At 32.1% G+C, this 27,582-nt stretch overlaps 1 protein-coding gene across 16 annotated transcripts in view; it reads right to left on the bottom strand.

The window, feature by feature from the left end:
• Positions 1-27,582, bottom strand: part of Fip1l1 (factor interacting with PAPOLA and CPSF1) — a 70,084-nt gene that overhangs the window by 41,186 nt on the left and 1,316 nt on the right. For 2 of the 16 annotated variants that reach the window (XM_021722805.3, XM_005320002.3), the window contains exons 2-11: positions 27,402-27,446; positions 27,270-27,309; positions 23,800-23,857; positions 22,383-22,486; positions 16,773-16,837; positions 16,181-16,288; positions 15,514-15,644; positions 15,166-15,234; positions 10,656-10,765; positions 4,025-4,132 (exon numbers count right to left, since the gene is read on the bottom strand). In XM_021722805.3, the coding sequence (XP_021578480.1) occupies positions 4,025-4,132; positions 10,656-10,765; positions 15,166-15,234; positions 15,514-15,644; positions 16,181-16,288; positions 16,773-16,837; positions 22,383-22,486; positions 23,800-23,857; positions 27,270-27,309; positions 27,402-27,446 (838 nt within the window). The remainder of the gene's footprint in view (positions 1-4,024; positions 4,133-10,655; positions 10,766-15,165; positions 15,235-15,513; positions 15,645-16,180; positions 16,289-16,772; positions 16,838-22,382; positions 22,487-23,799; positions 23,858-27,269; positions 27,310-27,401; positions 27,447-27,582) is intronic. The other 14 variants (XM_021722806.3, XM_040292415.2, XM_005320004.5 and 11 more) reach the window with 7 other exon arrangements.

The following is a 27,582-nucleotide window of genomic DNA, read 5'->3' as shown; positions in this document are numbered from 1 at the left end:
ATGTTTATAACAGCACAATTCACAATAGCCAAGTAATGGAACCAACCTATGTTACCTTTGACAGAGGAACGAGCATGGTATATATACACAATAGAGTATTACTCAGCCATAAAGAAAAACATTGCAAATGAGGCATAAATTCAACTTCATTTTTATGATGAGCCAAAAGGCTCTTTTGCATACTAAAATTGCAGTACCATGTTTCAGGTTCCATATACCCCTCTACAGTATGCCTTTCCCAACTCAGTATGCCCTTCTCTTTCTTCCAAAAACCAATAATTCACGCTAATTTTCTGGGACCTGAATTAGTGAAATATTAAGTTACTTTTTAAGCTTTATTTACAACAAAACAAAAGGCCTTGAATGCTTAAAGATGAAATATGTTCAAAATGACTCACTGGAGGGCATAAAAGTGTTCAATAATGCAATCAAGTTTATTCATTTTTGTTCAGAGCTTGCAATAAAGTTTTACCTGCAATATTTATGCTTAAATTCACGCCTTTAAATTTATCACTGACAAGGAAAATCACAGCTCTCCAGGAAACTTTTTATAAAATAACAAAGGCCTTCATACATCCAATCACATAAAATCTCATAAGCTATAAATCATAGAAGCACGCAGAGTGCTCAAATACACTAAGGTCTGTCTCATTGACACATAAAATAGGTATTTAAGAACAGATGAAGAAGTGATTTTTTTTAGACATAATGTGCATTAAACATCCAGTTTTATTACAAGTTTTGTGCTTGTTTATTATACAAGGTATAAGCAGGTTTTAATATATCAGTGATTCAACACTGAAAAGCAATTTTACCAATCCTCATTGACGAATCTCAATCAGGTAAAAAGTATTCTGATACAGGAACATAAGCATTTAAAAAAAAACCCAGAATTTGAAATTCATTATCTAAAAGAATTTGATACTATAAAATGGAAACAAGAAATAAACTGGATATTAGGATAGGTTATAGCCAACAGTCAATGAATGAGTAATATATAAATTTTAATCTTCTGTTTACTAAAAAGTGTTCCAATCTTCTAATTGGTTTTCTAAGTGTTACAAATTTATGAAGCAAACTTAATAAAATGCCATTGTTATAGATACCAAATTAGCTTAAAGAATACTATTTAAAATGTTTGAAAAACATTGTTATGCAAATTAAGAGTTATTAGTGTGAGGTAAGAAGTCCAAGACTTCAAATATAGTAGCTTATTAAAAGAATTTCAACCTTCAGATTTAAGCAATGCCTCAAAGTCCACATTTCTCAATTACATTAAATATAAGAGCTGAGCTGGGGATAGTGGTGCACTCCTGTAATCCCAGTAACTCTGGAGGCTAAGGCAGGAGGATGTCAGGTTCAAGGCCATCTTCAGCAATATAGCAAGACCTCAAGCAACTTAGGAAGACCTGGTTTCAAAATAAAAAATAAAAAGGGGGTCTAGGAACAGAGCTCTGTGGTACAACACTTGCTTAGCACATGTGAGGCCCTGGGTTCAATCCTCAGCACCACATAAAAATAAATTAAATAAAGGCAAGTGTCCAACTACAGCTAAAAAATATAAAATAAAATAAAATAAAAGGGGGGGGGCTGAGCTGTGGCTCAGGGGTTAAGCACCCCTGGGTTCAATTCCCTGGCATCCCCCCACCAAAAAAACACAACACATACACACATAAAACAGAAAAAACAAAAGCCGAAATCTAGCTTTCTATTTTAACATTAAGTGTGTGTATACACAGTGTACACACTCTACATACACATGCACACACTTATACAATGCTTAAAAAGAGCTCTTACCTAGGGATTTTGGAATTTTCAAAAATACAAAAAAATGCACTGAAAATACAGTATTCACTTTCCTATTACATATATTTCCCAAGATAATCACAAAGTCAGAATGGAGAGGTTTTTTTTGTTTCCAAAGTTTTTTTTTTTTTTTAAAGGGGGAGAAGGGAGTGTAGAGGAAGTTTACATAGAGTAAGCACTGAGATGCATCATTTTCAGGTAGGAAAACCAATATTCTCCCATAAACCAGCCATGTTGTTTCAAGAAATAAAATATTATATAAAAAATGAAATAAAATTTTTAAAATTCTAAGTAAATGACTGATATAAAAGAAATTTCAGATGTTCAAACAGTACAAAAAAAAATAAACTTTAAAATTAAAAAATAATGGATTTAATGTATTTCTATGACACTTTGCCTACAAAGGATAACTTGCCTACAGTGAAGGGATTCTAACCCAGGGTTTGCTGTGAATTGGGGCAAATTCCCTAATTCCAAGATCTTCTATTTCATCATAAACCAGGAACTAACCAGAAAATAAGAAAATTTCAGGACCAAAGGAAGAAGCTTTCCAGATTACATAGTCTAGCCCCAATATTTTACACAGTGGTAATGAAGAAATAGAGACTTTAGAAACTCTACTTAATTCACACAGGGAGTTACTGACAAAACTACATCTAAGATCCAAATCCAATACTTAGCCATGAGACAATTGTTAAGAAAATTTTATTCTTTATATACAAAGATGGCTCATTATAAAATTATTATGCTATTGATAATTAAAATTCTTATTGTTAATTTAATGGGCTATTGACGTTACTGATCACTTTAAAGACAATTCCAAGTATTTCTCCATGCACTAAATAAAGTTAGTAACAGAGAAATTATATTAGTGAGTATTTAACACTTTGGATTCCATAGAGATGACAAGTGTGAAAAAGTTCATGTCCACATTTGTTACAGTTTCCTTTCCTTAAAACAGCTCTGGACATTTTTCATTTCTAGTATATAATACATATGAAAAAAAGTACTGTTAAAATAAGATAAATTTTCATTCTTTAACCTGCTAAAGCAACACAGGTAACACTACACTGAAAACATAGATAACACATTTTTATCTGTATTAGTTACTAAACTGTAGTTTTAATATTCTTTATAGAGTCAAATTATTTTTTACTGAGAGGAATACCTACTTTTGACAATGTCTAAGCTTATTCTCTCCTAACAGGAAATTCTATTAAAGTAAATTGACTAGAAATTCTTACAACTCATGGGAAATATATAATTAAGACTCCATAGAAAAAGAAATCTAAGAAGTCAAATTGTTTCTTCCCTTTGCTTATTTTAAGGTGTTATGAAACTCTAATTCAAAGCCATCATCATAAGATACAAAAATTACTTTAAAAAATAAGTTGTATAGAAAGAAAGTCTAAAAATTTGTAACAAAAACAAATACCCTTACAATACCACAGTTATTTAAAACTTCTATGGTTGTATTTGGAAGCTATCTTGGTCTTTATCCCATTTCAGGCATTGAAGCATAATCTCTCAGGCTGGTTAATATTGGTCACGCATTTTCACATACTAACACAGTTGCTTCTCATTTTATCCCTTAGGAATAAAGTTATATTTCTATTTCACAGGCCCAGAGAAATGATAATTTCTAAGATTGTATGCTTTGTAAATATAAAATTTAGAAAACAAACCAAAATTCTACGGAGGTAAGTCATCAAAGCATAACAATAAGAAAAATAGTACATACCAGAACAGACAGTAGACCCACTTAATGGAATAAGAGGTTTATACACTATTGTTGGGTGTGAAAATTGAAAAGATTTTTAAGTGGAGTCAAATTTTACAGGCTCTAAATACTGTCTCAAAGGTTATATTTTACTCCATAGGTGGTAAAAAGCACCTGGGAATATTTTAACAGGATATTATATGAAAAAGAAGAGATAACCTGCAGCAAGAGGAGAGTAAAATATTTACTGACCACCCTTTAGTGTGGTTTAATACAATTTATTATGTATTATAAAAAGCCAGAAGGATGAGTGGCAAGATACATGCTAGGTCTTCATTAATAAGGTAACTAAAAAACCCTTAACTGTACTCTAAAAAAGCATAATATGGGCGGTAAAAATATGGTAGACTAATCAAAATTTCTTATCTTACTAATGAGACAAAACAACACCGGTGATCTAAACATCAGGGAGTATCCAATGTTTAAAAATAGCCTTACCTTAGATCAGGTGATTCGGCCCTCCCATATCGATCCTGCCACTTCCCAACGCTTGAATTGGCTTTTCTGGAGGCAGTACTTGTCTGAGACTGAGAAGAGGTGCTGTTTCTGGTGAGATAAATTTTCTATGTTTTTTCTTACATATTGTTGTCTCTGACCCCCCTTGTACTGTTTCTTTTTTTCCTTTACATGATTTTGCTAAAGTTCTTTAACATGTTCCTATAGTATTATCCTTTTCAAGTCATATAAAATACCTGCTGTGGAACTAAGACTACTAGGGACATTTAAATACTAGTATTACCAATATATTATAAACTCAAGAATATTTTTAGAAATATTCAACATAGCATGATGTCAAAATGTAGAAATAAGTACCAAGTGTTTGTTTCAGGTTAAAATAAATTATCAAAAAATAAATTTCCTTGACTATGAATGAATAATATTAATTTCTATAGTTTCACAAAATCTTATTCAAATTTTGGTATTTCCTTCCCTACATTTTTCAATAACAGATATAGGTATTGCTAGTGCAATCAGTTAAGAATAATACTAATTATTTTCATATACACTAATATATGTATTTAGAACCGATATACTAAATACATATATTTTATTAAAATTCCATTTCAAAGTAACGACTTTCACAGTAAAACTGCAAAGTTAATTTTATCCCCCAGGGACATACTCTATAAAAAGTTCAGCTATTTACACTCTTGCCAGCCCTTTAAGAGTCTAATAAAATGCTTATGCAAAGAAACTAGCAAAATATATATGCTTACTTATGTAAAAAGAAACACAAGAACAAACCAGAAACAAAATGGAATGAAATCTCACAATAATAAACCAAGAATAACAAAGTCTTTATATACCTTTGGATATTCTTGTCTTTGAAGCTATTTTTAATATTTAACATAAGCAAAAAATAAAATTATCAGTAACCATGCAAAAAAAAGAAATGCTAAAAGTGAAAACCTAGGGGCTGGGGCTATGGCTCAGCAGTAGCACACTTGCCTGGCATATGTGAGGCACTGGGTTCAATTCCCAGCACCACATATAAAAATACATAAAGGTCTATCAACAACTAAAAAAAAATATTTTAAAAAAGTGAAAACATATATAATGAAACAAATTATATTTTAAATAACATAACCACTGAAGCAAATTTTTGAACACGATACTTTGACTATTGACCTTCAGTCTAAAAAAAAAAAATAAGAAATGCAACCGAATCTTGAACTCTACCTATTGGGCTTGCTTTTTGTAATGTAAGTGTAGAGAAGTTATGAATCTATTTTAGGTGTACTTGAACATCAATCAAATGAATATTTATAAAGCTGTTGAGATCTAAGTTCTCTCTGTGAGAAAGGGAGATGTAACACGGAATAGGTGAAGAGAAGAGAATTGGGAACTCTGGTGTTGAACTAAATGCAAAAGAAATATAATTTCATGATTAAAATTTTGTAAAAAGATCATGCATACGGACAATTTCATATTGAAATTATTTTTTCCTGAGTACTGAAAAGGCCTGGAAATAATGGTTCTTCAGTACAATAAGCATAGCCAGCACTCTGGTCTTTGTTTTTAATTACCATTTCCCACTAAGAGGTAGAGTGTGCCTTCAATAAATGACTGCTTCTTGGGAAAAAGCAGGGAAAGTACAAGGTAAGCCTGGAACGTCTTAGTAATGATAAATAATAAAGAATTAAAAAAAAAAAAAAGATGGTGACACGTTAAAAAGTTACAGAAGCCTATTTAAAGAGAGCTCCCACTGACCTAAACCGGTACAATTTCAGCATCAAAATGAATTAGAGTACATATGAATCATACATACACTTTATACACTACATATACAAAAAAGCCTTATTTATAAGCCATACATACATGCTCTCTTACACATAAAAAAAGAATTAATAAATCGAAGAGATAGTAAGTGAGGTAGATGGGAAACCTCATTTTAAAAGTAGAATGCCAACTAATAAATATGAAGAGAAATAGTTAGATAATCATTTGTAATCACTATTTGAGCCAATACAGTAGTAACTGATTAAAATGAAAACCATCAATGGATGCTAAAATTCTTGGGAAGTTTGTAAAGGAATGAGGTATTATACCCAGTTTCCCCACAAAATTATTAAATACAAAGGGGGGAAACAGCAACTGTGCAGTGCTGAAATCTGAAGGGTGCCACCCACAAGGTTATCATCACTAGTAAAATAATGGGTCAAAGTGATATGTATCCCCAAGAAATGCAGTGGAAATGACACAACATCACTTACATATTACTACTGTACCAAAAGCAAAACCTAAATCTAATAATGAGGAGACATGAGACAAACCCAGATTGAAGGATCATCTGTGAAACAACTGAATTGTACTCTTCTAAAATTCAATACCACAATATAAATAATAAAAGGCTGAACAGCTTTTCCAGATTTGAAAAGAATAAAGAGATAAAAGAATTAAATATAATGAATGATCCCAGACTGAATTCTAACTCCAGAAGGAAAGGAAAGAACTGCAATAAAGGGCTTATTGGAATAATTGGTAAAATTTATAACCTATATAGATAAAATTATTATTAAAATTTTCTCACTTTAATAACTGTACCCTATGATTATGTAACAGAATGTCCTTACTCTTAAGGAAAACATGCAGAAATATTTAGGGATAGAGGGAAGTAAAGCTCACAATTAACATGCAAAAGGTTCAGAAGAAAAATGCTTCTGAGAAATTAAAGCAAATATGACAACATGTTAGTTCTGGTGAATCTGTGTATATGGAAGTTTTTTGTATTTTTCTTCCAACTCCTTGGAATTTTGAACTTTTGTCAAAAAATATTAAGAAAATAAAAATGAAGAAGGTAAAACAGGGACTTTCAGGAGAATGGTAACATTCTATTTATTGATCTATGTAATGATTTTCATGAGTATGTTCAGTTTGTGAAAACTTACTAAGCTATAAATTGTTAATGTCACTTTTCTGTATGTATGTACTTCAAAAGAGGTAAATAATACAAAACCTTTTGAAGATCAAGAAGAATTTCTAATATATTATATATTAACCTTTCACTAAAGTATAACAATTTGCTGGGCAGGATAAGAAACTAGAAACCCAGTACTTCTTCAGATAAGGTACCAAAAATTTTCTTTAATAAGGTTCTATGCAAGCATATCAACATCTATAAGTTTGTAAGGCAATCTAAGATTTCAGCAATGGAAATATAGAAATTACATCAACAGTGCAACTAATTACTCAAATGCCTATTTTGTAGCCTCTACTATGTTTTAATAAATGACAGTATCCTCTTCTCTCTAAAGTCAATAAAATCTTATTTTCAAAGATTTTATCCAATCTCCACAAATATGAATAAAAATTACATTAATTTTTTTAAAAAATATTTCACATTGACTAGAAAATATCCTTTTGGTCAACTGAAGATAAATCCAGAAAGCAATTTTTCTAGTAAATAGTGTCCTTTATACACAAAAGTGACAGCATTGATATGCAAGGTAATTTTAGTTTCTACAGGTTGCAGAGATAAATTATTCACTTTTTCTTTAGTCATGATGGGCCTGCTAATTTTTCCATTCTTTCTTTACCTACTTTTTATTTGTTCCTTGCCCATCTGTGTTCTCCCATCTCTCCTTACTGTCTCCATCTCTACTTAGATCCATGGTCCATCATTATTATCAACCCCTTGAGTACCTGCTCAGTACATGTTTACCTGGTACAACCTACACTCTTGTGAGAAAACTCTAGCTTCGCTGGGCACAGTGGAGCATGCCTGTAATCCCAATGGCTTGGGAGGCTGAGGCAGGAGGATCATGAGTTCAAAGCCAGCCTTGGCAAAAGAGGCACTAAGCAACTCAGTGAGACCCTGTCTCAATAAAATATAAAATAGGGTTAGGGATGTGGCTCAGTGACAGAGTACCCACGAGTTCAATACCTAGCAGCCTAGCTACTCCTCAACACATATTTGAAAAAGATGAGAGAAATAACTTTTCCCATTTCCATTATCCACCTACTTAAATGCAATGGGGCCCTGTATCCTACTTTCTCTCCTGTTTTGAGTAAATTGTCTGTTGTCCATGCTCCTACTTAAGGATAACTTCAGCATGTTATAGTCCATGCCTTCTGGACTGTGTTACAACAACTGACCCCTTCTCACTTGTTGCTTGATCAATTTCTCCTCTAGTAACTCAACCCCTAAGTATACAAAATGCTCTAATGACTTTCACCATGAAACACCTCCTGATGCCACACTTCCCTTCAAATACTGTTCCATTTCTTGGCACTGGCCCCCACTGAAAAGATTAGAAGTCTTGAAAATTTAAGATTTTTTTTCTAACTCCTCTACTCCCATTTTCTCTTAAGTCCATTCTAGTCTTTTAACTTTACCTTGAATGGCTGAAAGTGATCCCAGTCAGGATCACCAATGACCTTCACATATAAAAATCTAATAGTTATTCTCAATCTTCCTTTTCTTAATTTTTGGTAGTTGATCATTTCTTTTTAAAACACACCCTTTTCTTTGGGTTTTCTTCAATAGTCATTCTTCTTTATTTGTCCTTTCTCACCGAGTTCCTTTATTTTTCTAACCCACACAGGAATACCTCAAAGTTCTGTTCTCTTACTCTCTATTGATACTTCTTTTATGCTCAAATTCCATTTCATAGCTTCATTTACTACTGAACAGTGTTCATCTCAAGTTGATATCTCTAGCCAATACTCCTCCCCTGTACTCCAAACCCACATATCCGATTTCCCACTCACATTTTTATTTGTATGCTGAAAGAGCATCTCAGTTTTATTGTGTCCTAAACTGAACTTTTAGTCTTCCCCTTCTGAAGTCACTCCTCCAGTAATCTTTTCTGTTTCCATAAAAAGGACTCCATTATTCCACTTGAGTAGGGCAAAAACCTTGTATTCATGCTTGATTTATTTTTCTCTAAAATCTATACATAATCCATCAAAATAGGCTATTAGTGTAGTTTTTGAAATATAGCCAGTATTTGACTATTTCTCCCCACTATCATGAAAGTCCAAATCACAACTCTCTCGTTTTAATAACTGCTGTTAACTTCCCAACTGGACCATTTCCTCCCTTAATTACTCTATAAGATGTTCATAGTAAAGCAGCTCAACAGAGAATTAACACCTAAATAAGATTATCTAACTGTTCCATTGAAAATCTGACAGTGGCTTCCCATTTATTTCAATGACAGAAAAAGCCAAAGCTCTTATAATGGGATAAGGTCTTATATAATCTGACCTAAATTTAAACAATCAACAAAAAGCAATGTACAGAAAACCTGCTAATTAGTTTTAAATAGTTTAATTATAACAGCAAACATCAACAGCATATTTTCTATGTACCACACTCTGTTCTGAAATACTTTACATAAATGAATGCATTTAACATATATAGCTATATAATGAAGGAAGTATTATTATAGTATTTTATAGATTAGGAAATCCAAGCCTAAAACGATGTGGGAGTTTGCCCAGAGACATACAACTATTAAGTTTCAGAGACAGAATTTGAACCCTTAAAGTATAACTCCATATTCCAAGCTCATAACACTATACTACAAAACATCAGCAACTCAATTTTCATTCATTGATTCCCTTAAAAAAAAAAAAAAGAGGAAGATCTAAAGGAATACTATGAATTACAAAAATCAATATCCTTTAGCTATCATAAGTTCTTATCAATCTATGAGATTGCATTTAGTTTAAATAATCACATTTGAATGTGTCAATGACAATCCATAAAAATTTTGGACCACTGATATGTAATTTTGGCTAAAATCAAAAATCTGTACCTAAGGGTTAAACTATATACTCCCATAAGGTTTCTTCCTGCATTAGTACATTATTAAGTATAATAATTTTTGACAATAAAAAAATTATACAATTAAAAACAGAAAACTGTACAAAATAAATTTAAACAAGTAACACAAATAGTAAGTAACTTGGCTGAGAACTAGAAATTGCTGGGTTCCAGGCCCAGATTTCAGACATGTTTATCTAACCTAAGATTAAACTGCCAGCATCATCAAACTTCTCAAGCCTTAGCCTATCTTTTGCCCTTATCCTTGTAATGGAGAAACAGATAAACATTTGTCACAATTGAGTAAAAAGGACATTTTCCACGTTTGCAAGTTATATCTTGTACTTTGTGAACTAAAGGAACAAAATTAGGTACTGGCACTAAAATCAAAGGGGAAAAAAAATGCTTTTAATTTGAAAGATGTCTAGAATGAAATTTCTACCACCTCTTTTACTAAGATCAGCAAAACCCTTAGATGTAGGAAGCCAAATATCTTTAAAAATAACATGCACAGACAATAGCAAGATCATTTTTATCATCTTTACTAAGATTACTATCTTTATATATACACATAACTATATACTGTGCTTCATTTCTTGCTTACCCAGGTTTTCTCTTACTTCTTCCAGATGCAATAGCATCCAGAAGATATTTTCACAAAGAATTCATTTTGAACTACAAAGTTCCAGTTTTTGTTGGTAGAACACTGGGAAACTAACTTTATACTTAATACAGCACAAATTAAATATAAAAGACACCAATGCCTTACAATAATTGAGTTACAACTCTTCTACTAACCTGCTTGGTGGGAGTCCAGTCTTGAACAAAGATGGAGGAGAAGTAAACTCGGCTTTTGTAGATGGAAGTGCTGTTTCTTTCTCTGAATTTCCAGTTCTGCCCTGCTGTACCTTTAAACAAAAACAAAAACATTCAAGAAAATTAGCTTATTTATTTAATATAAAACACAAAATACTTAAGATATTAAATTTATAACATTTATAAATTTATGTTATATGAAGTTACATATAAAAATTTTTATGGCTGAATATTTATTAAAATTAACTTCTTTATTAGTCTTAAGTGAAAGGCATCAAGATGGATTATGGGATCAAAATGTTCCAACTACTAAAATGTTAATTTTGTCACATAGATGCTCAAGAAATTAAAACTCTTTGGAACTTTCACAAATTATTTCTGATCTACAATAAATGAGTCCAAAATACTCAGTACAACTCCATTTGTCAGAGTTCAAGAAAGGCCTTGAAGAATTTTTTCCATCTGTGTTCACTACCCTCATTCAAAACAACTAGTGGCCATTTTAGCCATTCTGACCATTTTCTATTTAGATTTGCTGCAACACAAATACAAATAATCTGCCCCTAATCCATACCATTTCTTCAATTTTCCCATCACATTGTCAGTACCACCATCTGCCAGTTCTGTAGATCTAAAAACTTATCATCAATCTTCTGTCTCCTTCATACTTCTTCAGTCTCTATACTTATTTCCAAACCAGGTATCCATTTAGTCTATTATTTGTCAAAGATTTGTCTGCCCATGCTTTCTGCTTCCATCAGATCCTCTGAATATGGTCTAATTATACTCCTCTAGACTGGTGTCTATGCTCTTTTGCTTTTATCTCAATTTCTATCTTAAAATAATCATCAAATTATTAAATTTAATCAAAGTTGCCCTCCATTCAAATAACATCACAATATATCGCAGGCCCTAAATTCTATGGTCCTCTTTCCATCTAAATTCAGCATCGCTGTCCTTTCCCAAAGGCAAAGATAAGAGAATCTCAGATATTTGACTCTAATATATTTGAACCATTGATTTGATTCCAAAGGTCATTATGTGGAAAAAAAAAATCTTGCTTTAAGCCATTACAGTTAAATCACTTATTAATTACATTAAATAGCACCCAATACGTCTATTTAAAATGTACTGATCCTAAGGAGATAAGGATCAACACTAAGGCAATGGAGACAGAAAAACTGAAGTAGAACTGACAGGCATGTGACAAGTAAAACTGATAGGATTTGGTGACTGGAAAACAGAACATAATTCATTCACCATTTATTAACCACAAAACACATACTATATACCAGAAGCTGAGACATCAGAGAAAAATACAATGTATCTCAAACCTCAGGGAAAAACAGACCCCAAAATATGCAATATATAACTGCTATGAAAAATACAGACAAAAGATGCTATGGAAACTTTGGTGGTATCATAGTTCTTATGTTCCTAACCCTTATTTTACTCAATAATAGTCCCCAAGAACAAGAGTAGTGATACTGGCAATTTGGATATGCAAAGAGAAGCTGTAAAGTGCTCCCATTAAATGAAAAGGTAAATGTTCTAGATTCAGTAAGCAAAGAAAAAACAAGTATGTTGGAAGTTACTAAGATCTACAATATAGTAAGATATATTTTGAGAGACGCCATTCACATAATTTTTATTACAATATATTGTTATCATCATTCTATTTATTGTTTAGCTCTTCCTAATTCACACATTAAACATTATCATGGGTATGTATGGAAACTTATAATACCCAAAAGGTCTTGCAATGTGTTCCTTCAGATATGGGAGGATTCCTGTCTTATTCAATTAGCTCCTTAAGAGTGGCCTTCCCTAACCACTCCCAATCATTTTTGTTTTCCCATATAATTTCTTACTAGTATCATTACCTGAAAGTATCTTGTTTTGTTTATGATTACTGTCTATTGCCAGTTTACAGAATCTCTGAAGACATGGACTATGTATAACAAATCTGTATCTAAAGTAACTAGAGATCAGTATCTGGTGTTCAATAAGAACTCTAATAAATGTTTGACTCTGGGGCTTAGTTTAAATATCACTTCCTTAAATTCCTTCAAAAGATATGGAGTTTATAACCAATGTAATTTTGGCTGGGTGACTCCAGTGTATGAGGCAGAAAATCACAAGCTCAAGACCAGCCTAAGCAACTTACTCAGATCTAGGCTCAAAATAAACAAAGGGCTGGGGAGGTAGTTCATTTAAAATCTATACACCAGAAAAGTTAAATATTCACCCAAATGATGCTACCCAAGTACCAAAAGTTTGGGAATTACTTTTTGAATGTTTCTTTAGTCCATTACAGCATTTTTATAAAAGTTTAATATGAACAATATTTTTTTAAAAAAACTTAGAAAACAGTGGTATACTCAAATAGTAGATTATGCAAAATTATAACTATCAAAAAATTTTATCATGTACAATAAGATGAATGAGAAGTTATACTCCATGTATGATGTATCAAAATGCATCCTACCATTATGTATAACTAATTAGAACTAAAAAAAAATATTTTAATAACCTAGGAAAACATTTACCAAATAATGTTAGGGAGAATAAAGGAAAAGGGCAAAGCCATAAATAATCACAATTTGTTTAAATCCACAAGAACAAAAAATTTGGGACAGCAATGACATTTAAGACTTTGAAAAAAGATGAGGAAAATAGTAACTGAGCAGAACAGAAAGCTGAATCCTGAGTTGCTAAGAGAAAGCAAAGACATCCTGATCAGACATGGCAGGACCCAAAAGGCTCAGAAACTGACAACTCCAGCTCCCAGAAGATCTGAATCAGCCAGGCACATATCCTCTAGGCACAATACTGGAATGCCTTCTCTGAAAAGTCATATTATCGGGGGGGGGGGGGGGGGGGGGGGGGGGGGACACGGACAATCTAAAATACTAACATGAAAAAAACTTAATCCTACAAGAACTTCCAGTTGACTTTTAGCAGCCCACTCTTAAACAAGCGAATGGCCAACAATCAATAAACATTTGAGAAAAGTCCAAGTCAGAAGTCAATAATAACATCAAAAACCAACTTGAAGAAAACAAACTATTCAGAAAAAAAAAAAAAAAACTAACACAAGCATAAGCATAATCATTAGTATTCGTGGGGGGAGGGGACGCTGCATTACTACAAAAACAATGGGATGCAAACATAATACCAAGTTTCTTGGGAATAAAATATATAACAGCAGGTTTCCATCTGTAAGAGCCATAAGAGCCAGCCCCTATGAATTTTTTCTGTTTTTAAAAGTCTACCATAAAAGAAAACGAAAAAGTACCCGGAAGCTGAGTTTATAACAAGTCTCATTTCTATTAGAAGGAAAAAAGCACCACTGCAAACAATCAAGGTAATTAAGACAACTTTTCTATCTCATCTTCATAATCAAGTATAACAAAATATTCAATGCCTAAGTAGACAACATTTCCAAAAAGAAACTGATGACCCTTTAAAATATGGTAGATCTTATCAAAGATAATATTTCAAAATATTTGCAACAGAACAAGAACCAAATACTTACCCGTAGTAGGATGTAAATTTAAAATTTGATTCTCTATATAGAACTGTGCCCAGCAGAGCAACTACATCTGCAGATATAGCACACGCGTTGCATAAGGCAGTATTTTGGTAGACAGCGCTGCAGGCTCAAAAGGGGCAGGGTTCATTTGCAGATCATAAGTTTCCTAAGTATTTTTGCCAGTCTAAAAGCCACTCCAAATCTTTATCACACTGTCGCCCAATGTTAAGAATCAAATATTAACGGAAAGGAAGAAAAGACTACCCAACCGAATTTCAATGAAAATATAATATTCACTTTTGAACTGGGTATGAGCCTACCATGGCATGGAGAAGCCAGAAGACAGAGTTGATATCTAAAGTGGCAATATCATCCTTCAAGTTCTCACATAAACCGACTCCTTTTAAGTATTAATTTTAAAAATCAATGGCTTTATCCCTTTTGTTGAGATATTAGAGACTCTCAGATAATGTGTAAAACTCTTGAAAACACCTTGATCTACAAGAGACATCACACCAACAATTTCAATGTCATACAGATAGAAACACCATAGCACCATTCTTAACCTTTTTTTTTTTAAAGAAAATTAGGAAAAAATAAGCCTCTAATTCTGCATATAAAAATTAGAGCATGAGCTACAAAACAAAATGATAGCTTACCCTGTTACCATGAACTTTCATCTCCTATAAATAAACATGTGCTGTACTCAAAATAAAACCACAAAATACAGTGAAGAATAGTTTAACTTGGCATTTGTTAGTAACGATAGGCTATAAATTCACACGCTTGCAAAAGTGGAGATAAACAACAATCAGCAAATTTGTAAGTCACCAGGAAGCTGAAGGTTTGGGAAAAAAGATAGCTATTTCTACTTTAAATTTCACCCTTCAATAGTGGTATGGAGCAGACTCAAGAACAAAAAATGAGAGCAACCAAGGATAATTTACTAAAATTCACCTTAAAAAGACCGAATCTGCCATCTTGCATCTCTGCACCTGGTGTAACTTCCATAGTACAGTCTTCGGCCTAAGTTAGATAACATATTCCCCATTAAGATACCACACAAATTTAATTGATAGGCCATATAAAGACAAACTAGCTGTAGCTAGTTTGTGACTTGAAACTAAGAACAAAAATAATCATTAATAAGAAACTCTGAAAAGGAAGAGAAACAGGGAAGAGAATGAAAATTTTAAACTATCCATGTAGCATTTAACCACCTTCATAGGGAAAATGTGACTTATTTGGGGAGTAAAAGTGGGACAGTAAAAAAGGTAGGCATATTCTGGAATATTTACTAATTACCGTAATTTTATTTGTAGTAGAAGTAACTGGTATAACTTCAAGTCCCATTCGTATCCTCTTTTGTTTTTCACAGTAAGCTTTCCAAGTATCTTCATTGAACCCATAATTAAAATAATCAGAAAGATCAGCACCTAAAGACAAAAAATATTTTTAGTGTGCAAATATTTAAATGCTATTACAGCAGCAAAAATACAATGACCTGGGCTGGGATTCTAGCTCAGTGGTAGAGCATATGCTTTGCATGTGTGAGGCAAGGGGTTTGATCCTCAGCATCACATCAAAATAAATAAAGGTATTATGGCCATCTACAACTAAAAATATTTTTTAAAAAAATATAATGAAGTACTGAAACATAAATTTTAGCATTCTAGCAGTCTTACCACCCCTTCTAATTCTACTAGTTCTCAAAATTACCACCATAAAACAAAAAGACTACAAAACATTTTGATCAAAATTATTTGGCATTATAATAAACATGCATGTCAACATTTATAGTTATGCTAGACCGAAGGCAGATTTAATAATACAAGTCTTTATTACTCATCATTTGCTTAACACAATAAAAATAACCTTGAAAAAACAATAACCTAAGTTGACGCTCAAAAATACTGATAACATCAAACGATACATTTTTTTTTAAAATCAACATAATACACAATAATCTCACCAGGTTTACGCCACGGTTTATCTTCAAAGGAATCCAAATCTACCTCCAAGAGTGGAACTCCATTAATGCTTCCAGGTGCATCAAGATCTACTCCTTTGACCTTTGTTCCTATTTTACAGAAATATAAAATGGTAAAGGAGCTACATTAGCAAAAAGATGGGAGATACCATAGACCAACAGAAAACACTTGCACCTTTTTATACTCCTGGCACAAAAAAATGGCAGAAGTTCCAAACAAACATTAGAATAATGTTCACCATAAAAAAAAAAAAAATTAGATAACCTCAAGCTTTATGATGTAACTATAAGATTCACTGAATGAAAAGCTTAGGGACTTATTACTTATAAAGAATTACTATACTAATAGGAAGTAACATAACATAAATTTCCATTTTGAAATCACTGTTTTGAATAGCCTGGGAGTAAAGAAAAGTTTTACTTTTGCTAAAAGTTGTAAAATAAATCAAAGAAAAAATAAATGACAACTATATAGTCAGGACAGCCTAAAACGTTTGCCATTTGGTCCTTTACAGAAAAAGTCTGCAAATGTGACTTACTTTCCTACTGATACAACTGCAAATATAAATTTTACCTGTAGTTCCATAAACTCTTCCCCCTGTCTTGATATTAAGATTTACAGGTGCTGTACCATAACTCCTAAAACACAAAATAAAAATTATACTGAGAAACAAAGTACACACACCAATATTTAATGTGTTATGTAACAACATAAGCTGACAGACTCAAAACATTTTAGAAAACACTTTATAATAATTTAAATAAATCTGTCACTTGCTTAAGAAAAGATACAGAAAAAGTTTTCATACATATCTGATTTGTTTCCATCTCAAAAATTTCCCTGCCACTAAGTCGATATCCTATTGTTACAAACTTTACCAGAAATTTGACTGGGAAGCAAAGAATAGTTTATATGCCTTTGTTTAATTCTCTTGTCTCCTAGTTTTATTTAACATATAGCAATTCTGATAGAGTGAAATTTCTCCATCTTGTTCCTAAAGCCAGTGGTCATAAGATAAATGAAAATAATAAAAAATTTAGTGCTTTCCACATTTTGTACTGTTGATAAAAACCTCTTTCAAATGCCACATATTTTGTCATAAAAATGAGTGCATTTATATGGAATTTTAAAATGAGTATGCCCCAGTATTTTGGCACATGCCTATAATCCCTGAGTCTCAGAAGGCTGAGGCAGGAGGATTTTAGGTTTCAAGCCAACCACAGCAACTTAGCAAGGCAGTTAGGCAACCTAGTGAGACCTTGTCTCAAAAAATAAAAAGGGCTGGGGATGTGGCTCAGTGGTTAAGCACACTTGAATTCATTCCCTGGTAGTATTAAAAAAAAAAAAAAAAAGACTGGGGTAAAAGCAGATCAGGGTCTGCTGGTAGTGGTATGGTTAACGATCAAGAAGGAAAAAGGGGAAAATTTCTGGGATGCTTCTAACATTCCATATGTTGATCTGGGTTGAGGTTACATGAATGTATACATTTCAAAAAATTATTGAACAGCACCTTTTGAAATGTAGTCACACATGTGATATAAAAAGTCAGATTAACCCATATTCAAATACAAGTTCTGTCAACTACTAGTTGTATAACTTTGGCCCAGTCTCTCAGACCCTATAAACCATGTATAAAATTTATGTAAGGTAAGTTTACAATTTCTTCCTTTTCTATATAAAGCATGAAATGTATATAAGCAGAAATATCAAATATACCAACTAAAACAGACTTACATATAGTTGAGGTGGTTAAGGAAAAGGGAATAGAAGAGACTGTAAAGACTCATATTGAACAAAGATATCAGGAAGACTTCTTATATAGATAATATCTTAAATGATACATTTTTTCACATTATATTCAACGTTTATTTGATGCTCTTTCCCTCACAGGCTCAACCAAGTCGACTTGTGATGATTCATTTCTTTTGATTTGCCTAATAATTATCTGCATCTTTGTCTCCAATTTACTAAATTTATGGAACTTGTGTTAAGTTACCTTAGCAGTTTTATTTTTGGTTTTTATTTTTTAAAAAAGTCCAAATGCAATAAAATATACAAATAATTGTAGCTCCATTGGTATAAATGCAAAAAAGCATAAAGTAGCCCAAATTAAACCATTACTCTCAAGCAATATTATCATTTACAATTAGCAATGTTTAATCTTCTTTGACTGATCAATTCATTTAATAAATGTTTACTGAGCATAAAAATAAGCCCAATTGATTTTAGGTTAAGGAGGGAGAATGAGGAGCCAGATAAATGTGGTTTCAGTTTTCATGATGCTTACATTTCAACAATCTAAGTTCAGCACAGTAAAGGTAGCTTAGAAATATAATCATTTATATACAGTATGATGTATAAAATTTCTAGTCAAAGACTAATGCACAAATATCAAGGATTGTCTTTAAACTGTCCTCTAACAGGTTTGCTACAGGAAAAACATTTATAAGAGGCTTACCCATAAGTGTTCAATAAATGAACTTCTTTGTTTCCTACGTTCTACCTCTTAAAACATCACTTTTCTTTATTAAGCCACCAAGACTTTAAATCATTATGTGCAAAGGAGCTTAGCTGTAGGGAAAATTGCCCTTAAGCAAATCTACACATGTTCCTACTTTCACAAATCTCAGGCTACACCAACTGCTGGCTCCACTGGGCTTGCATTTTCTCAAGAATCTTCAAAGTTAATGTCATATAAGTGTGATCCTTCCATATGTACTTAATTAACAACTCTAAAAACCTTTAAGTTACTGAGTTGTTGGTCTCTAATTTATCCACAACCAACCACTAAATCATGGTAATTCTCTTTATCACACTCAAATATACTTTGCTTTCCTATTCATCTCCATACTGTTGCTGCTGGCTTATCAACTCACCTGCACAAGTACATTAGCCAAATTCTTATCAAATCCATCCCAACTACTGCTACTCAGATTTATCTTTTCACATTTTCTGCCTGCCTAAAAACCTTTACAGGCTTCACAGGGGCAGGGCAAAACTATCCTAATTCCTTCCAAAGGACATTTCAACCATCCCTTTCCTCAACCTTAGCTTCCAATCATGTAGTTCCGCTAAGTCTACTTTGTTTATTTTATTAGCAGTGCCCTCTTTCTAAAACTTATCAAGAATCACTCAAGTAAGTTCAATTGTTACCTCTAGGATCATCTCTTCAAGACCTGTGGCTTTCAGCAACTCTCCTCTCAAAGCTTTCAAATCACTATTATGTGCTTATTTCAGCATTATGTTGCACTGAAAATATCTGCTTACTTATCTGTCTTCCTACCTACTTCTAGAAAATTTTTAAAAACCTATTAAATTTGTATTTCCATCACCAGTTAATAAATTTAGAAATCAAAAATTGTTGTTTCCTTGTAACTATACCTAAATAGGTAACCTTATCTTTAGGAAAAAAAAATTTTTCATGGTGAATCTTCAACAAGAGTTTTGTTTTTTTTTTTTTGTATCATGACTAAGATAGAAAATGTAAAAACACTGATGGTTTAATGTTGGCACACTCTATATTACTTTACATAATGCCAAATTATGTCCAAAAAGTTTATTGAATAAATGAACAGATGATTCAGACATAGCTAATAAACTATTTTCCCTTTCAAGATAAAGTATTCTAGTTTTAAGATTTATTTTAAACTTTATTTATATGTAGAATGAACTTGTAACAAAAACATGTTACCTTAAAAAATGCTTTTTTTACTTTCTACTTTGCTTTATTTCAGTATCTAGAGATATTTCCCTTGAAAACTGAAAGAAAGCCAGTAAGAAAATAAAACTTTGTGCACTGAATTCTTAGAAGCAAATTTAAAAGGCAATTTGTGTTTAAGGGACAATACTAAACTGGTTTAAGTTTCATCTTATAATATTATATTTCCAGATACTAAAGTTAAGCAAACTGCACTCTTCATAAAGGTCTGTAACTTACTTTTGAAATGCATTAAAATAAGTGAACTAACAAATAGATAAAGGTAAGGACAGAAACATGTATGACTTAATGTAAACATTGCAAAGTGTACATTGTACAATCTGGGTGATGGGTAAATGTTCAAAGGTCAATTCCTTCCTTCAGGTTTTTGAATATTTGAAAATTTTCATCATCAAATGTTGCAGGGGGGAAAAAATCTAGAGACAGTGTCAATTTATTCACAAACATCTACTGAATACTTACTATATATATAAGGCAATGTGAGAAAAAGGAAAATCCATAGAACATAATTTCTACTCTAAATAGGTTGATTGTCTAAAAGTGATGAACATATACAAGCATAACTATTAATTTCATGAAACTAAGAAGTACTATGAGAAATAAAGTTCTGATAAAGTACTATGAAAATACATGTACATTTAATATTTGCATGCAATTCCTACTAAAAAACAAAACTGATCACATTCATAATATTTTTTAAAAATGCTACTCAGATTTATCTTACAAAAACAAAACAAAAACTGCTACTCAGATTTAACTTACAAATACAAATAAGTCAATACAACAAAATCTACTAAACATACAATGATCATCATAATGCAGATAGTAAAAACCTACTGGAACAAAGACCTACTAGTACTGTATTACAGTCCACCGGTAATTATTTACTTTTTCAAGTGGGAATGAGTTTCCAGCATTAATATAAGCAGTTGAGTCTCTTCTCTACTCTGTTTCCTAAAATGTTGCTAAGATTTTTAAACCAAATAGGTAGCTATTATCATAATGCAAAGCTGTCTATGACAATTACTGAATTTCAACATTCAAGTTTCCTGAAATTAAAGATTTTGTAAAAAATGGCTCTACTGAAGAAGTATTAAAAAGTATATGGATAGATATAGATTCCAGATAAGGCTCCTTAATAAACTAAAGTAAAATTAATGTGGTTATTTTATGTGTCCAACGTACAAGCTTTAGTAATCATATTATGTAGACAATCTGAAAAACAAACAATACTGACTCTTAATTCTACCAGCATAACTAAAAATCTCAATCTATACTTTAGAGCATTCTCTTTCAATCCTTTCATATTCCTTATGTGCTCAATGAGTCAGGAACAGTCATTTACTTGGTCCAGTTTGTGAAATATAATGGATAATTAATTTGAAAAATAATTACAAAAAACAAAAAGAAATACATTTGATTTTTTTATGTATATATGACAGCAGAATGCATTATAATTCTTATTACACATTTAGAGCACAATTTTTCATATCTCTGGTTGTATACACAATATATTCACACCAACTCGTGTTTTCATACCTGTACTTTGGGTAATAATGATCATCATGTTCCACCATCATTAATAACCTCATGACCCCTCCCTTCCCCTCCAACCTCTCTGCCCTATCTAGAGTTCGTCTATTCCTCTCATGCTCCAGCTCCCTATCCCACTATGTATCAGCCTCCTTACATCAAAGAAAACATTCAACATTTGGTTTTTTGGGATTGGCTAACTTCACTTAGCATTATCTTCTCCAACTCCATCCATTTACCTGCAAATGCCATGATTTCTCATACACTGCTGGTGGGACTGCAAAAATTAGTGCAGCTAATATGGAAAGCAGTATGGAGATTTCTTGAAAAATTGGTAATGGAACCACTATTTGACCCAGCTATCCCTCTCCTTGGTCTATACCCAAAGGACTTAAAAACAGCATACAGGGAGGGACACAGCCACATCAATGTTTAAGCAGCACAATTCAAATAGCTACACTGTGGAACTAACCTAGATGCCCTTCAATAGATGAATGGATAAAAAAATGTGGCATATATACACAATGAAATATTACTCAGCAATAAAAGAATAAAATCATTCGATACAGTTTTTACTAGACAAAAAAATTAAACAATCTAAATTAAGATTTGGATAAGTAATAATATGAAAGAATTAATGGCAAATTACAATTCAAAATTTTCCAATTATAGCCAACAAATTCACAGCATTCGAATTCTTTTATGAAAATACTTTAAATGCCATAAATCAAAACTACTGCTTCCATGTAACTAATTAACTTAATCTTTAGGAAAGAAATATCTTCACAGTAAAATTGTAACAAGAGTTCCTTCATATCACATTAAAATAGAAAATGTAAAACAGTGAAATCAACATTGACAACTTGATATAATCACATATATCTTTGCTATACAGCTTTCACATAAATATTACCTAATTAAAAATAACTTACCCATACTGTGGTGCTCCTGTTTTAATATCTCCTATAGTGACATGAACATCATCCTCGTCATCATCACTGTCACTATCACTATCATCTTCTGTCTCAGTCACTTTCTATAACCAACATAAACATTTTTTAAAATACATTCAATAGTCTACAACAAATTTTTTTTATTTTACTATTTTTACTTGGTCTGTTTTAATAACTACAAATAAAACCATCCTGTTTGAGATATAGTTTTAGAGAAAAAAGTTACAAGCTTATAAAGCTGATATCTGTATTTCAACTCAGTTATAACTTTGGTGTTCTGTACAATAAGTCTTTTTTTCAGCATCACCTTCTCTTGGCAAATAACTCATTTTTGTTTTACTATTTATGACTGCCCTTCTTATAAAAAGAATCTAAGGCAAAATAAGAGATCCACAAAATTATTTTTTTAAATATATTTTTTTTAAAAAAAATAATTTTTAGTTGTAGTTGGACACAATACCTTTATTTTATTCATTTATTTTTATGTGGTGCTGAGGATCAAACCCACGGCCTCACATGTGCTAGGTGAGCACTCTACCACTGAGCCACAACCCCAGCCCCTTAAAAAGTATTCTTAACAAAAATATGGATAAAAGGAAAATAATTTTAAGATTCAGTGTCAAGCTTAAAAACTACCAAATAGTACAGGAGCAGCTGGATTACTCTTGGCATTCATTTATACCTAAAACGGCTCTTGCCTAAAGATGCTTGAGGGAACCTCTTATTCCGCTGAGTTAAAGTAGGTCCACTTATAAAGGTTTTACTATGGCTCTAAAATAGACTATTAAGTCCACAGTTACATAACAGTAAATAAGTATATCACCCAAGCAAAATATTAATATAATGTACAAATATTCTTAAGACCTTCCAAAATACCAATTTGATAGGCATGAAGTCAGGGACCATCACATCTATGGAGAAGGAAAAAAAAAGGCACTGCTAAAAACTCACAATAGTTAAACTTCGGTGGTAAGATTCAATGTTTGCTTTGAAAATCAAACTATGTGGCTCAGTGGTAAAGTGCATGGCTAGCATGTGTGCAGCCCTGAGTTCAATCCTCAGCACTGCCAAAATGTAATTGAGAGGAAAAAAAAAAATCAAATTATGATCCATTCAGGTAATCTATTATTCAGTTCTTTGAAAGCAATAACCATCAAGCCTTTTGCATGTTATTATTTCCTCTGAAGTCTCTTCCCACTATTTATTCTCTTCATTAACTCCTATATATACTTTTGATGGTACCAGAAGAAGTAACAAATGCAAGGAGAGGCCAAATCACACAAGATACTGCACATCATGTTAAATGCTGGCTTTATTTTCAAGTCAATTGTGAAGTTACTGACAAAAATTGTAAACAGGAAAGTAAATGGATCTCAAAGCCTTATAATTATGTTACCGGTTTTGGTACGCCATTTTCAGCAGTTTCATCTTCTATTCCTGATGGAGGATTAGCGCTACAGATAAAATAAGTACATGTCAAATACTGCTTTTCAAGTACAGAGAGATTATACTAACATACACACAGATTATACTAATATTTTACACAATTCTAAATTAATGTCTCTGATGGATAATAAAAATAAGGATCATAAAATCTGTCTTATTCTGGGTTATTCTTAATATCTTGCATAAAACAGTACTCAGCAATTAAAGAGCTAGGTGTGTAGCTTAAAGTTTTGTCTAGCAATCATAAAGCCCTGGGATCCCTCATCACAACCACCAATAAGAAAAACAGAAGTAGGAAACGGAAATGCCTCGATAATTTGTTAATAAATTACAATTTGATGACGAAATATAATTTTTAGATTTTAAAAATATGCAGCATACTTAACTTTCCTTATCATAAATCTTTATAGTACATTTCATGTGCAAGGTAATATCATAACTGCCAAGAGCTGTGTAATAATTTCTCCTTTTCCTTCCTGCCCATGAAATTCAGATTTGTGATACCTCTTAGTATCTAGTTAACATAACATACTTCTGCCTGGTTTCCTGTTTCATCAGTATTATTGGATATATCCTTTGTTATATAAAAGCCAAAATTCTAATATTAAAAAAAATAATCTTCATGCAAGAGAGTCCTCCAATGTAATATTATTAACAGTCCCATGCCTAGTCTTTTTTTATTTTATTTTTTTTGTAGTTAGACACAATATCTTTATTTTTATGTAGTGCTGAAGATCAAACCCAGTGCCTCGCACATGCTAGGCCAGCACTCTACCGCTGAGCCCCAGCCCCAGCCCCTAGGACTAGTCTTTTATATGGACAGTTAATACTTGAATTTGTCCTTTCACAACAAAAACTATATACAATGTAACAATAAAACACACTGTTAAGAGACTCAAGATCCATTAACCAACAAATAACACTTTCAATACTCTAGGGTAATTGAATAATTATGATTTCAACAGTGGAAACTAGCCACCACTTCACTTCATAGATAAGAAAACTAAAGCACAAAGCAGTGAAATGGTCTAAATTCCAGAAAAAATTAGTAGCATTTCTAAGACATTTTCCATTATAATTCATTAGTATATCCACTTCCTGCTTAAATAAATTTCTAAACAGACTTAAGTGTTAGCTGTTTTTTTCTGGTGTATATAAGTGTGTGCATGCATGTACAGGAGAGAGAACACTCATTTGCTTTTTGTGTCACAAAACAGGATACTATATTCAGTCAAAACTTGGACAGATAAAACCTAACAACAGAACCAGAAACAGGGCTGGGGATGTGGCTCAAGCGGTAGCGCGCTCGCCTGGCATGCGTGCGGCCCAGGTTCGATCCTCAGCACCACATACAAAGATGTTGTGTCCACCAAAAACTAAAAAATAAATATTAAAATTCTCTCTCTCTCTCTCCTTCTCTCTTTAAAAAAAAAAAAAAAAGAAGAAGAAGAACCAGAGACAGTGTATTGTAACAGTTTAAGGGCAGAGGCTTCAGCAATGAACCAGTCACAAAGAAGTGGGGGCAAACTGCAATAGCAGGGACCCAGGAAGAACAATGCAGTGATGTACCAAACTAGATACTAGTTTTGGCAGAACTCCTTTCTTCGAGGGAATTCTCTCAGAAGTTTTAATTAACCACCACTATTAAAATGGTCAGGTCCCATCCCCAACAGGATGAATTAAATGCATTAGCTCTCCAAATGAAGTTTTAATAAAGAATATGAATAAATTATAATAGTGACACTAAGAGCAAGTAGGATTCTTTCAATAAATTTTATCAAGCTGTATACTAGAGTTAAAGTTCAAAAAGAAAAGAAATTTTGAGAATTATAGCTAAGAACTAACAAAAAACCATGGTATGAAGACTATATTTGATTACAGCTCTATACCCAGTAATCAACTAATTGCTTCCTTAATTAAAGAAATATTTAATCACTTTCATAACTATATATTAATCCCAATTTTGTGGTTGGGAATAGGATTTGAAATTGAGCTGAATATATAAATTTCAAAACTAAATGATTAAATTTCACATAACAAATTGAGTGAAATATAGGGGTATATTTGGGTGAGGAAAAACTGTAATTTCTGCTCTTCCTAAACTATTTCCACTTCCATTTCTTCCTTATCTATTTTGTTATACAGCTTTATTGAGATATAATTCACATTTATCCACTTAAAGGGTATAATTATATGAGTTTTAACGTATTCACAGTGCAATCATCATAACTATTTGACTCTAGAACATGTGCATGGACCTCCAAAATAAATATTCTGTGTATCAGCAGTTGCTTTCCATTTTCCCCAAGCCTACAATTATTAATCTTCCTGTCTATGGATTTGCTAATTCTGAACAGTTCACACAAATGGAATGAGGTAACATGTTGTCCTTTGTGACTTTTTTTTTTTCACTTGCCATAATGTTTCACAGAAGTGAAATTTCTTCTGTGTTGTAACATATCAATAGTTCATTTCTTTTCACTGTCAAACAGTATTTCGTTATATGGGTACACACATGTAACTTATCATTTCATCAGTTTATGGACCCTTAGATTGTTTCCAATTTTTGACTACAATGAATAAGGCTGTTATTATGAACACTCACATGCATGTTTTTGTGTGGATGTATATTTTACCTTCTGAGTGGAAATGCTGGATCATTTGGTAACTCTTTGTTTCACTGAGGAAACCATTAGACTGTCAAAGTAACGGGACCATTTTATAATCTCAGAGGTATTTTAATAAGGAACAATGAGGATTCCTATTTCTTCACATCCTCACCAACGCTTGTTTTATCTTTTTGTTTTATAGCCATCCTACTGGGTAGTTATTTCCTTACTTTTTAAAAATCCAAATATTCCTTAAGTGCTCTTTTTAAAACTATTCCCTCCATGATTTAGAGTACTAAGGTACAGTCAGAGTAAAGTCAGTATAACCATGTACTTATATGAGGTGCTTTGAAATTTGGAGTAAATTTCTGTTCCCCATATATATTCTACAAATGTTATTTATACCTTCCTGATAATTTAACTAAGAAAATCAACCTTACCAAAAATTTGTCAATTCTATTTTGAAGTTAAATAAAACATTGAAATTTTAAAAAATATTATAAAAGCAATAATTTTCATAATTTCTTTAAATGTTAAAGTATTTTCCTCAATAGTGCAGTGATTATGCTGTATACACCACTATTAAGCTCACTTAAGTTACTTAAAAAGTATTCAAATCCCAACTTTAAAAACTATCCTGTAAGCTACTAGCAAATAAGATGGAATTAGTGTAAGACAAGGTCTTGAATATCCTCCAACCTTTAGTCAGAATGTTATAGTCAAGCTAATAATCATAACAACCTTGACAATTTGTTGATAGAACTACTTTAGCACACAATCTGTACAAGCATCAGCAGGAAATTTCACTAACCTGGCATTTTCTTCTTCTGGCCTTTCAACTTCATTTTCGTCTACCAAATAAAATAAAATAAAATAAATAAATAAACCAAGCTTAAAGAAAGCAGTATTATGAAAATCTGAAGTGATCATCACAAGCACTAACCTAGGTCCTTTGCCAAATCACTGTGCACATGCACGTCCCATGGGCCTATAAGCATATCCAAAGTTAGATCACCTTATAATCACTAAACAAGATACGTCTTTCATGGAAAAAAAGTCAGACTTTACTGCTATAAAAATAAGCTTAAGAGGTACTGAAGATTTCCAGATCTTCATAAAAGAAA

The sequence above is a fragment of the Ictidomys tridecemlineatus genome, chromosome 9 (assembly GCF_052094955.1).
Source record: "Ictidomys tridecemlineatus isolate mIctTri1 chromosome 9, mIctTri1.hap1, whole genome shotgun sequence".
Classification (NCBI taxonomy): Eukaryota; Metazoa; Chordata; class Mammalia; order Rodentia; family Sciuridae; genus Ictidomys; species Ictidomys tridecemlineatus.
Note: the sequence above shows the minus strand (reverse complement) of the source record. Positions and strands in the feature narration are given on the sequence as shown.